We start from the raw sequence: 13,983 nt of genomic DNA on the forward strand, positions 1-13,983 counted from the left end.
TTTTTTAGCACAGTTCATGTGAAGCAGGCTTTAAAACATTGGGCATAAGTCTGACAGTAATAATAACCATGGATTTGAGGCAGAGGAGAATTAGTAGCAGCTCCAGGTATCAGTGGGTGCGAAGGTCTCTGTCATTAAGGACCGCACTAAGTAAACATGTTGGAATATGATTGCTTTATTGCTTTTCGCTCATTTTATGTCGTTTTATTGCCCTACTAATGACTATAGAATTAGGTGTGTAAGGGAGGTCTGAAAATGTAGAACTAAAAGTGGTACATAGAAAAGTGTGTGCTTCCTGTAGAGATTCCAACTTCTCATCACAAATGATAGAGAACCTAATTTACCTTACGTACATGAGTGAGGGTAAGGAGAGAGGCACAGAGGGACCTCAAGAACAGATCCATTTTTAGGCTTCATCCTCACGTTGGTACCCCGGATGGTTTCTATGTGCCTTTATAGTGATCCCAGTGGGAGAGGTTGTGTCAGTACAGGTAGTTCTTTTTTCCTCCACTATTAGCCAAATGGTATATTCCTGATGCAGGGCCTATGCATGAAAATATGCAGATAAGAATTAATTTTGTATATGTTTAACTATTGAATAAAATAGCTTAATTTATGATAATGCCAGAATCAGTCTGGCATGGTAGTATAGCAGTATCACCTCTGAGGACAGAAAGTACTGATGGGCTAATAATTTTACTGCTTCCTATTTTGCATGCACTGCAGTTTACAAGATCAATAAAGAATGTAGTACCTCAGCAGACTTACAATTTAGACTGTAAGAATCTCTGTTCTTGACTAAAGTCCTGTTGTGTCTAAAAAAGGGGAGTTACTTTCATCCCTGGTGTTTAGAAGTGATTTTTTGTGTTGTCAGTTTCTTCCAAGGGAAAATAGGATGTATTACCCATAAAGTTTCAAGTAATGTAAAAGGCATAGTGAAGAATGCTGCTGAAGCAGGTTGATATTTTTGAAATACGAAAACCTAAAAAGGACATGCTTTTATTTAGATCTCAATAGCAKGAAGGTATATTTGGGGCGCAGAAAGCAAATTTTCTTTCAGAACTTTATGAGTGACCAGTGAAGTTTTTGTTTGGATTTAAGAGTTACTCAGAAATGCATAGACTACACATACATAGGAGTGGGTAGAATTAATAAACAACATTGAAATAAATATATATAAACCAATACATAGGTAGTGCCTGCCTAGCTAAAGCTTAACATTTAAAAGTRCAGTTCACCCCACCCAAGAAAAGTCAGCAAGGCTGCAAGAGTTGTAAAAGTAGTTCTCAAGGTTACTACAAAATGTCCTTTTGTTTCTTTCATGCCTTCATCCTTTTTGAAATGCTCTCCACATAGTCAAATTAAAATTGTTTTTCTTTCAGGCTTTTCTRCTACAAATCCTGTTTTACTATGTAGTTTACCAAGTTTACCTAAACATTAGTCATCCAAAGAGCAGGGGATCTTTTATTCATATGCTTCTCTGTCAACAGAACCACAGTCTTAAAAACCWTTTTGTCTTCTATTCCCTATATGTAATCCTTCCAGGTAGTATTTCAAGACATTGTATAAATTCTATGCTTTTTATTCTACAAGTAGAAGAAAATCTGGCATCAGTGTTGTCTGATGACTTAAGCATTTTCTTTAATCTTCAGAAATGCCTTTATACCTTGAATGAAAGCACTGTATTCTCAACTTTTATAATCCAAATAAGAATTTTATTTAGGAGCTTAGTTGGTTTGCATTGCAGGTAGCTAAGCATTTATTTTATTCCTATTGGTTGCAGGTATTACCTAGAGATGAGGATGGAAACACAGCCTAGGAAATCAGCCTTTCCTCATCTGTGTATGAAGAACTGAAGTGTCTGTGTTTTGTTGTTTTCTTTTTTGAATGTAAGTAAATTTTTGCTGCATGCTTCACTAACCTACTTCCTTGCTAGAGACTATATCATTGCCTGCCCTGTTTCAACATGCCACACAGAAATTGATGGCCGTTTAGACATGAATCAGTTGTAAAGATCATGTGCTTCTAAAAGATCATGTGTCTCTGAAATTGGAGAAGCTGGTAGTAGGTTGGTGGAAGGTATGCATACCCCCAAAATTTTTGCTAAATTTGCTAAATTATATATTTGTTTTGTCCACCGAAGGCTGTGTATGCTCCTCATCAGGCAGTTGTTCCTTCATCATGTTTATTACTTTCTCCAGTTCAGATTTTCCAAAATCCTTCTGGGAAAAGTTGAACAGAAGACCTGTGAGCTACTAGGTACTTCTTTCTTTTTTAAAATTGGTATACTTTAGTCAGCTAATAAATAAGTTTACAACTCCAACATGTATTGACCATGAAGATGTTATACTTGAAAGCTGATGATTTTCTCTACTGATTTCATTAAACTTCGAATGATTAGATATTCTTCAGTTCTGGGCCTTGAATATACATCACTTGAAAAATATTTTTTTCCCTTCCCACTTGTTAAGTTCTACCTTGAGTGTTTTCCTCTGCCCCCAGTGAGCTCCATGATTCTTGTTTCTTTCTATTCAGCAGCAGCTTGTGTTTTGWATTCAGTCCCATTTGGTTCATCACGATGATTTTTTGCACATTTTTCATGTTTAATAACACTACTTTTGCTCAATTTGTGCAAACATCCTTTGGACTTGTTACAATTTGATTTTCTGTCAAGGATAGTTGCAAAGAAGAGAAAATGATGAGCAGAGGAAATGATGCTGGTGTATATCTTATTTGCAATTCTAATAACAGCTTTGTGAATTTGAACACATTAGTAAAGAGCACTTCATTCAAGTGCGTATTACTACAGAACTTGCTAAACATGCTTAAGAATAATGCTATTCCAATCTGGGCAAATTAGAGGGATCATTTGCAGCAGTTGTTAATTATGCATCAGCTTCAATCACAGCATAATTCTGTTAATTGCTTATCACAACAAGGTTAACTGTCATTTATATTTCTTCAATTTTTAATTCARATAATACACTTGATATTGTTCACTGGTCACTTTATAAGAAAATAGTCATGATGCAAATATTCAGCACAATAAGACTAGAAGAGATCTCCCAACGTGGCTGACATCACCAACCCATATAATATCTTTCATAAATTTCTCTCCATGTCTTAAAACCAGTTAGGTTCCTTGATTCTGCTGACCAAATGGAGGAGGTTTGTTGCAGTGCCATAACCGTGACATGTTTAGCTTTCTACTTGCCAGCTTCAAATTTATGCCTTTGTTCTTACAGAAGAATTGTTTTATTGTCTAAATAATTTTTCCCCATGTAGCTTACAGCACATGATTTATTTGTAGAATAAACTCGCTCTCACTTTTCACTTCCCTGAGATAGGCAAACCAACTCCTTTTTGTGTCCTTCAGTAAGATCTACATTCTCATGGCTTGAACTTGGCTGGCAAGCCATTAGTGCTCCTTAATTCCATCTATAATGGCAGCTTTTAACTCCGGTTCTCCTGTAGATGGAAGCAGAAATGCCATTCACTGTCAGATGAATGACAACAGGAAGTGTAGATGAGTTCTGCTGGCTCTAGGAAATGAGTCCAGAAGTACTAGTGGAAGTGATTGGCTCGCTTCTTATTCTGGCTAAATTAACAGATATGGCAGTGTTTTAATTAAAGTTGTTTGAAACAGCTAAGTCAATCTTTTCAATCCGAATTCATTATGGTAATTTTATTTATGTGTACACCTGAAAAACAGGGAATGCTATTAATGCTAATAATTAAGCCTGTAATTCTTAAGGAATAAAAATTTCATTGAGAATTGTAACACCAGGAAACAGATAGAGAAAAATAATATACTGAGGAGAGAATTAGAGGACTAGATGTGAAAAAACTCTGCTGTGAAGAGCCAAAAAGTCTTGGTAGACAACAAGCAGAGAATGAGACAGCAGTGTATCCCAGGAGCAGAGGGCCAACAACATCCTGGGCTATATTAGAAGGGCTGAGGGAAATTATTATTTCCTTTTACTCAACACTCRTTAGATGGTATCTAAAATGGTGCATCCTTGTCCATTTGCCCCCTTCTCTCTTTGAAGAAATAAATGGATTAAGTGAAGAAAGTTCAGTAGAGAGCCACCAAGATGGTAAGGGGCTGACACACTTGCCCAGTTGAGGAGAAGATAATGGACAGAGTTGTTTCAGCCTGGAGAAACTTTGTGGGAAAGAAGCTCACAGCAGCCTCTGATCACTCAAGGCTGCTTGTGAAAAGATGGACTGTCACAGAGATGCAGGTAAGAGACTAGGGACATAAGTTGAAATAGAAATATTTCCGACTGGATGTAAGGAGAAAAATTCACACTCTGARAGCCTGAGGGGATACCAGGTCCAGTAGGAAAACAGAGTGCTCAGAGAGGTTAGGCAGTGTCCATTCTTCAAAGTATTTTTAGATATGATTGTTTAGGCAACCTGGTGTGACCTGAATTGAGGAGAAAATAGAACTTGATGATCTCCTGAGAACCTTGAATAAAAGATTAAGAATGTATTCAAGATTCCTCATGCCCACAATAGTATGTGATACAGTTCCTCCTTTTGGACTCATAAAACTTACTAATGCATGTTAGTAAGTWCTCAGTCTTTTCATTCTGTCCTGTATCTCCTCTTTCTTGGCTGAGTTTTATATTCAGATCCCTTTTAGAAAATTACTCCTGACACTAAGAGTAACTTTTTTAGATTTATTTTTATTTCTCTTTTTCCTTTTTCTTTCTTTTTCCTTTTTTTTTTCTTTTTCCTTCAAAACAGTATAATACAGCAATCTGCTATAATATTACTTTAGTCATTTTAATCCTTTTCAGTCTTGAAATTAGCAGATCTCAGTATCCTGTTTCTCCTTTGAGTCTTCTCTTTGTTTTTCTCTCCTAAATAATGAAAAGTATGATTTCACCAATGTAAAATCAAACTGGTTACAGCAAAGATTGTGTCTGCATGTCTTTCTGSTGCTTATGATTTTTAGTATTCAATGATTCTAAACTCTTTGGGTTCCCAAAGTAATTATTTCTGCCACACTTCTAGGAATGGTTGGTTTTCAGATCTTTTTAAACGGTTCCTTTCAAGATAACAGTAGACRACAGTACTCTAGTTCCTTTTTTTTCTCCCCAAGAACACCCATAGATCAAAGGAGACAAGTCACATCAATCTTCAACTGGAAAGTATTTATTGTGTTTCTTATCCCTAACATTTATTAWATGTAAGAAAAAATACATGCAAAAAAGAAGTTTCAGTGTTGTTCAGAGTTGTACTTACTGAAAAGCCCAGGCAAGCCCAAGTTTTAGCAAGAAGTCCCATCTTTATTAGACCAAGCAGGACTTTCACTTCAAACAGTCAACACTGTTTTGTTGTTGATAGGTATARCAGCCAGACACTAAAACTGCTAGAGTCTGAATCCAGATCTTGAATCACCTTAAAAAGAAAATCCTGTTACCTCTGTTTTCCCACTTACCTGCAGATTCTGTAAGTTTTCAAATAGCTTATTTGCTCTATGTGTAATATACTACTTTAGCATAAATACTTAGGATACACCCAGCAGTGACCTTTTTATCACCTGAGTGAAGTCATGTTTGTTTCCTTGCACACCACCGCTACTGACTCACCTTTCCAGATTCCTAAACAAATTGTTCTTTTTGATTAGGACAGTCTTTTCTACTGCTTCTTTTTCAAAGTGGAAGGACTAAATTTTCACAGGAAGTTACTTCTGCCATTCTCGCAAATCAGATWGGAGCATTTAAATACTAATGTGTTTTAAATGCCAATTTAGTAATAGAACTCACTTATCAAAAGTGGACTGTCACCTTAGATATTTTCTCACGTGTCTAGTTAAAGCACTGTTATCTAGAAGATTAATCAATTTTAGGTGTTGTCAGAGAATTTAATCAGYAGCAAGTACAGTTCACAGCTGCTTTTTCTTCTTAAACAGATGAAAAGCTGTATATCTTTACTACATTGTTTAAAAAAACAAAACAAAACACCAAAACTTTGGAGTGCAGCAACTTTTATGTGTCTTCCGACATAAATTTGACAGGTCWGTTGTGATTTCTCCTTTTTATCTACACAGAGTGTAGCTTTGAGAAGACAGCTTAACTTCAAGCTGTTCCTGCAACTGTGTGCACTGTGTGTATGTGCATGACAGTCCTGGCCCCAGGACATTCACCTGAACAATGTCCCAGCAAGCTGGGGAAGTGACTTGTGTCTTCCGCATACCTTGTATTGTTGCTTGTCAGGCCAGAGGAGGCATCAGCCTGGAAAAGAGCCTGTGTGCTTGGTGCACCTTCTAAAGAAAAGTAGAGTCTTGTCCTCTGGTCACGGGGATTTTGRGTGCACATTCACAAACCAGGGCTGCAGGCAGGATCATGCAGGACAACTGTCCCACATTTAGGTACCAACATATGCTTTATTGCTTTCTGAGGAATAGCTTATTTTTAGTTTGATTTTTAAGTCTGATTTTGTTAATCCTCAATTGGAATAATGTATCATTTTATGATTTCACACATGGCCATTTTTGTGAAGTTGGCTCATTTCTTCTTGAATCTCACACCTTCTGAAAGGTATTTTAATTTGATGCAAACATTAATTGTTGGATTATTAAAAATATTTTGCTTTTTCTTCATGACAAAAAGGACTTTTTATTGTCATTCATAAGATGTACCAGTTGTGCTGTATGATATATTTTCAGTTTTGAGCTCCAGTGAAAAGTGAAGGAGGTTGGTTTCCATCCAGGTTCTCCACCTTCAGCTCTTTTCTCAGATTTTGGGGAGTTACTTGTGTAGATTCAACTCACCTAACTCAAGGTGTGTGTTGCASTTTAAGCGCTTTGGTTAGAGAACCAGTGGGAAGAAATGGGTGTTTTGAGAGATGATTCAGTTCAAACTACTCTTAAAGATAAGTTTGAGAAATCTGTTTAGATTTGCCTGTTTCTGGTCATTATATACAAAGGGAATTGAATGTTTCATTTGTATGCAGGTGACTGTATTGTAGATATGTGGACTTAAGTGTCATAAATACTATCTTTAGTTGTTCTTTGCCTCATTTCTCTGTTTATTAAAAGGGGACTATAGTTTGTCCCTCTCTCACAGATGGGGAAATACTGTTACTAACTGCAGAGTTCTCAGATAAAATGATGGAGCCCACCTACATGAATACATTGAAAACAAGGAATACAGTCACATTAGTATTGTTCATGTCCAGAAAATCCACCCAGACCCAAATATTATCTATAATAATGAAGGTATACTTGATCATGTAACCTACATTATTGCAGCTACACATAATTTTGCATGTTGTAACTTGATGACTTGCATTGTGTTTTCACTCATAACTGCACTGACCATTTCTCAAAGTTTCCTCTTACCTGCTCTCAAGATAGAGACAAATTGCAACCTTGTAGAACCACTTCCATKCTCCTGTCTCCCATGCCAGTGCATTTTTCTCTGCTCAGCTCAGTGTTCTGCCTTCATTAGTTAAAACAGATGGAGTCCAGCTTATTTTCTAATATTTATCATCAGCTTTTAAAAGGGACTTCTACTGATTTTGAGCTCACTAAAATCACTGTTTAAAATCTATTGAGAGCAGATATATCTGGGAAGTCATAGTATTTAATGGTTTGTTCCCACCTGGGAACACACCTAGCATGTGTTAAAATTAAAGCCAACTGAAGAGCATCTGTATGTGTACAGCAAAGCAAAGACTTGAGCTGCTGCTCCAGAGGCTTCTGCTTTGTGCWCACTGAGATCTGAATTTGCTGTGCTTACAATATAGATGCCTCTGCCAATAAAGATATCAGGTGTTCTTGACCTCCCTGTTTGAATTTTCAAGGAAATACTGTTGTCAGTTTATGTCTAGTGAAAGCAAGAATTACTTTGTTTTATTAAAAAATATAATGTAATAGTTTTAAGAAGAAGTGAAGGCTTCAGGGAGACCTTATAGGAGATTTTCAGTACCTGAAGATGGCCTAMAAGAAGGCTGGAGAGAGATTTTTCATAAGGGCATGCAGTGATAGGACAAGGAGGAAAGCCTTAAAGCTGAAAGACAGGGCTTTAGATTGGATATTAGGAAGGAAGAAATTCTACATCCTCTTTACTGAGGATGTTGAGATACTGGAAGAAGTTGTCTGGAGAAGCTGGGGATGCCCAGTGTTCAAGGTCAGGCTCGWTGGGGCTTTGAGCAACATGGTCTAGTGAAGGTGTCCCTGCCCACAGCAGAGGAATTGGAACTAGGTATTTTCCAATCCAAACYATGTATGGTTTTATGAAAATTGGGGTATTTTACACACATGCCTTTCTAGCCTGTGAGTTGTTTTAAAAAATTGTTTATTTGATGCATRAAATGGAGTTATTTGGTACTTTGAAGAGCTGATCCAAAATGTCGTCGAAAGAGAGTATATGCCTTTATGCTTTCACATTGTTCCTTTGGTCAGGGAGTATTTTGAAGTTTTTGTTTCTTTGTCATACTTTCACTCTAAACTGATGGTCTTCAATATGGTCAATTKTCATCTTCAATATGAGTTAATTGTCATTAACTTTTTTTGTAACAGCAGCAACTAGAGAAGTTGTTAAGCTAAGCATAACCATAYTAGTGTCTTGGAAGAGTTAAACTGATTGTGTTGACACAATGTTCTTTCTGCAGGAATGTGATGAGTCAGCTTAGGATCAAGTTAAAAATTTTAATTTTAGACAGAGTAACTGAAAATAATGGCACTTGTCTGACTATTCAGTTATTTAATTAGCTTTTTACATAGAAGCAAGAGTTATATAGTCACTAGCATGGGCAGAAGTGTACTGAGTTTGTTTTGAAGTGTTATGTACATAACTCATTCATCAGGAGATAGAATATAGAAGTTAGAAGACTTGCTATGATTAATTGATCACACAGAAAAGAAAGATTCGAGGCAAGCTAAAAAAAGAAGAATAACAAACAAGCCTTGCCTTGATAACTGGTTAACCTTTTTTTGAACTCTTTTATTGTGTATGGCAAAGGCAAGGGTGTTTATCTGTGGAAAAAAAAAAAACCTCATTATATGGTATTTCTAAGATAACTGTGGGTAAACTGTAAGTAGAATTTATCTAACTGGCTATATAGAACATCGTTTACAAGCAAGTTTGCATAAAACCTGCCAAGAAGGCTTATTAAGAAATTACTAATCACCTGAGGATGACTGAACAGGAGTGCTTAGCCTTGCTTATCAATAGCATGATGATTCGGTTTTAACTCTTGCCTGAACTCTTTCCTCTATTTTTCTCATTTCATTCTGCTCTCCAGGACAGCTCTCTGATTAAGTTTCCTGTGTGTAGCAGAAAATAATAAGTTACCTGATCTAAGCAAATAATTAACAAGTAGATCCAGTCATTGAACTGTACCTCAGCAAATTTCACCACAAAATTCAATGCTGAAAAAATCCTGTAAGCCCACTAAATGGTCAACACTTCATGGCTATAGTGTTTTCAAGAATAAAATGAAATAAGAATATTAGGATAAAATAGAAATATTAAGTACTAAAGTATACCTAATAGTAATTCACATACCTAACAGTAAATTTAATCTGTCGTAATGTAAAAAGCAAAAGTATCCTGGTTTTTATCTTTCCTCCCCATAAATATACACAATTTTCAAATAGTGCCTGCTAACCTCAGATAGGGTTAGCAAATCTACAGTTAATATGGGCATAAAGCAACTACATAAATGGGTTGAACTGGCAAAATATAAATTTACCACTAGTTCATGGGGAGAATCTGGACATGGACAATACAATGTGAAGAATTACTAAAGTTCAGTATGTAGGAGGGAGACCTTCCTCCTGTCCGATTCATTTTGTAGGTCTACTTGATAAATCAAGAGGCAAATTCRGCTGTCACAAAATCACTGACACTAAATTTTTGTGTGTACATATTTACATGTAAACATATGTGCGTATAAACCAAGATTTTAAATCTGCATAATATTTGATATCTTCATGTCTTGCAGTTTACTGTAGACCTCCTCCTGCAATGGCTAGAGAAAGGATTATATTCTGGTTCCTCAATCTTTACCACTTCACCTTTGTATTTGGCATACTGTGTTCTGACTGAAAATTTTAGGATACACTAGACTAAACTAGATTGGAATAGAATAGACTGTTTCACTTGAAAGGGGCTTACAACAACCATCTAGTCCAACTGCCTGATTAAATCATTGATCAAATTAAGACCTTGATGAGTGTTGTCCAAATGCCTCTTAGTCACTGGCAGGCTTGGGGAATCGATCACCTCTCTAGAAAATCTTCCATGTTTGACCACCCTCTGGTAAAAAATGCTTCCTAATATCCAGTCTGATGCAGCTTTAAAGCATTCCMCTTCAGCCTATCTCTGGATATAAGGGAGAAGAGATCAGCATTTCCTTTCCTGTCCACTTCCTGTCTTCAGAAAGCTGTAGAGAGCAATGAGGGCACCACTCAGCTTCCTTTTTGAATGACTGTCATCAAGCTTCCACTTCGTCATTAGTCATCCTTCTGAATATTCCCACAAAAATGTGCTGCTTCAATTGGCACCATCATGGTGTTGACTCTTCCATCACCCAGACACAATGCTCTGCATCAACACAATGGCACAGATAGCTATTGCATTTAGTGATGGCCCATATGCAGTGGTCCATGTTTGGCCTCTTGGCTATGAGRTGGCTTTTCCTTGACTCTTTCCTACTGGTGGCATTGCTGAAAGGCTGTCACAGATACACCACGGGTTTCACTAAACCATTGGCAAACAGTAGCATGGGACATCTGCAAAATGAAGAAGATACTGCCTTAATAATTTTACTCTGTGAAGATTGTGGGTGAATGCAATGTGTGAATAATCCTCAAAACACCTTTCTATTAAAGAGAGAACACAACTAAGGGTTTGTGAACTGCAGTGTGTCTTATACTTTGTGAGATACCCAGGTCACTCACTGAGGTGTGTGGTAAATGGAATCAGAAAAAACCAGATAGCTTTGTCTACCTTTGCCTAAAGAGTGGATGTAACATCTCTTTGTATATGACACCATTATATTACTCTTACTATCCTGGTAGAATATCCCCTCAATGACACAGTAGTATATAAAATTAATAAATAAATCATTAATCCTTTTAGAACAGTTTGAGAGAATTATATTTGGAATAGAGAGGGAGAATCTGAAAGCAGGGTATATCCTCAGCAAGTGTAAATTATCCTTAAAATCCTGCAGCAGCTATTCTTCAGGTTCAAAATATTTTAGAGCTTTCACATTCCTTTGATAGTTCCCTTCAGCTACTAACAGRGTGAATACTGAAGTGGTAGAAGATTAAAATTGTAAATTGCACTTTGTAGTATCTGGAGTACTACATCTCTTACTCAGCTTTGAAACTCTGATGTAGACTACTCATTGATATCTTCCTAACTATTTTGGAATGATTGCAAGCTTTAAAGAGTACTGTAGGGTCCATAGTATTTGACAAGTCAGGAGCCAGGCATGTTCTTTGTTTTCCGTATTTATTCACATTCATGACTGTTGAAGTTGTAGCTGGTTGTTCTGAAAGATGAATAATTTTTTTTAAGGGAAAAAATAAAGACAACCTGACCTCAGAATTGTCTGTTCCCCGTTGTGCCAAAATGAGAAAAAAAACCCACAAACACAGCCCTCAATTTATGGAAAGAAAGCTATATCTGCTATATGTTATAGTCGAACTCAATATAATGAATGACCAATTTAACTGARAAAAGAGGCAAATTCAATATGTGCAAGAATCTCCTTTTTATGGAATGACTGATGTGGTCTAAGTGTCTAAAAATGTGAGTAACGAAAACAGGCTTAAYCTAGATTTCCCACAAAGATCTGTCCTTAGGTTTCACCTGGCATGATTTGTTGAAGCTAATCTTACCACCATGCCTAATAAGTGTGCCAKGAAAAGCTGTTATTCAATTCTGGTGTGACTTTGCTTTTCTGGTGTTTTATTTAACSACTATATTTTTTAGGACAAAGTCAAAAGTCTTAAGTGCCATGAATTTACATGATGAAGGTGATAGTTGGTGCTGGGTTTGAGCAATATGAGATGATGCCTTTGGTCACCTTATTGGAAGCATTTGTGCCATGTATTTATTCTCATGATTCACAAATTGTTCTGAAAAATCCTTTCACATTAACTAGCTCAAAGGCAACTTTGTCCTTATTTGGCTCTGAACTTTATTTTGGGGGGAGGGGAAGGGAGGGACATGAYGATGTTACATTTCCATCATGTTACTTAGGTCTTAAGCACAAAAGGCTATTTTTTTGATGAAGCTTGGTAATCCACATCTATACTTTATTACACATTTATACTTCATTGATTTTTTAATCTGACCCATTTATTTATTTATTWAAAAAATTAAAAGCCAGCAATCTCTATCAAATAAAGTAATGCCACAGTGTTACAAACCTTTCCATGACAAACATGTCATAATTTTATGTTTTAGAATCCAAGCAAACATTTTCCAGTCATTACTCATGGACCATTTATGAAATACTTGGGGTGGGTGGGCAGAGCTGRTGTGATGGTGACTAGCAGTGTTCTCCCTGGCACTGAGGGTGTGTTCCAGGACAGGGAAGCTTGGTCTGTGGCATTACGTGGGCATGTATCTTTGTAAGTCAAAGATGAGATTGCCTGTGGGTGTGCAGAAATTTTCAAACTGCTTACCGAGTAGCAAGCTTTTGGCAAATAAACTCTCTGACTTGGAAATCTTGAGTTTACTGTACTAAGGAGATATTCTGGCTCAGCTCATATGGTTTCTTTGGGGTTCGTTAGTGCAGACTCCGTGCATACCCTTTCTACATGTGCCARGCATTGAGAAGGGAAACAGATTAAAATGTGTGTTTTGCCAGCATGCTGGATAAGTATGCCAGGGTAGTGACAAAAATAGGAAGCCTTCCAAGTATGTCCACCACAACTCACTATACTTGCAAAGCAGGAAATACAATGAAGGTGTCTTCTTACTCATAGTACATGGGAAACAAGAAAAAGAACAAAATTAACACTTTAAATTAACACTTTATTCTGGCAACCTAAATTTCTTACTAAGGGGGAAAAATAAAAGGACATATTGCTACTTATTAAAGAAAAAAAACCAGAAAAAAAACCAAAACCAAAACTGTTTCAGTGGTGATAGTAGTTTGAGATTTCTTTTTATTTTCAGGACTACTTTTATGGAAATAACCTTGATTTTATTAGCTTGTGCTGTATTTTATACCACTGTCAGAAAGAATGATTGCATTTAATATGGAGAGCTGAACAATTAACAGAGTTAATAGTCTTAAAGATAAGATAGGAATGCTTTCTGTATGTGATCCTGAGGTCATCAGATTTAAAGAAAAAAAGCAAGAAAATCACACGAACAAAGCCATTATTGTGCAGCTTTCTCTTYGCAGTTACTGCAAAATTTACTTTGAGAAATTATTTCTTACTCAAATTTACATTACCTCTTATCTCAAAGAAGTGCTTAGCAGTTTGACTAATTACACTTTTAAAACAAAAGTTTTAAAACTTTTGCTTATCTTAGGCTGATATTTCTTGGCTGTTAGTAGTAGATGACTTAGAACATTTTATACTACAAGCTCCAGCATCAATCAGAATTTGAAAAGCAGCACAGGTGTCTAATATGAAAAAAAATCTGCTGTGTGGGAGTCTGAGTAATAGTGAACAGTATAAAGCTTGGTCTGACATAAGACCAAAAGCTGTTCAACATTAGCTGCTTTYGTCAACTGCTCTAATTCCAGGACTGCATTCTAATCCACCTAAGGCTGAAAGAAATCATTTTAATATTTTACCATAGTGATTTAGTATACATTAATTGTTCATGATGTACTTCATGATGCCAAAAATCCCCCAGAAAGCACATTTTTAGGAGTGCAAGATTTTACTGTAAGAAGTTTCCTTAGCAAAACATGAAAAAATAGTATAAAGAATGTCTTTCCTATAGTGTACATTTTTCCATATTAAAAAATCAATTGAAATGAGTTTTT

At 36.3% G+C, this 13,983-nt stretch overlaps 1 protein-coding gene across 3 annotated transcripts in view; it reads left to right on the forward strand.

The window, feature by feature from the left end:
* Positions 1 to 13,983, forward strand: part of HNF4G (hepatocyte nuclear factor 4 gamma) — a 61,656-nt gene that overhangs the window by 22,704 nt on the left and 24,969 nt on the right. For 2 of the 3 annotated variants that reach the window (XM_057363963.1, XM_057363962.1), the window contains one exon: positions 1,784 to 1,889. Coding sequence is in view for 1 of the 3 variants with exons in the window: in XM_057363961.1 (XP_057219944.1) it covers positions 4,223 to 4,244 (22 nt within the window). In the remaining 2 variants the exon portion in view is untranslated. Of the gene's footprint in view, positions 1 to 1,783; positions 1,890 to 4,059; positions 4,245 to 13,983 lie in introns of those variants that run through there. The other variant, XM_057363961.1, reaches the window with a different exon arrangement.

The sequence above is a fragment of the Malurus melanocephalus genome, unplaced genomic scaffold, assembly GCF_030028575.1.
Source record: "Malurus melanocephalus ecotype Western Australia unplaced genomic scaffold, MMel_1.1 scaffold_32, whole genome shotgun sequence".
Taxonomy (NCBI): Eukaryota; Metazoa; Chordata; class Aves; order Passeriformes; family Maluridae; genus Malurus; species Malurus melanocephalus.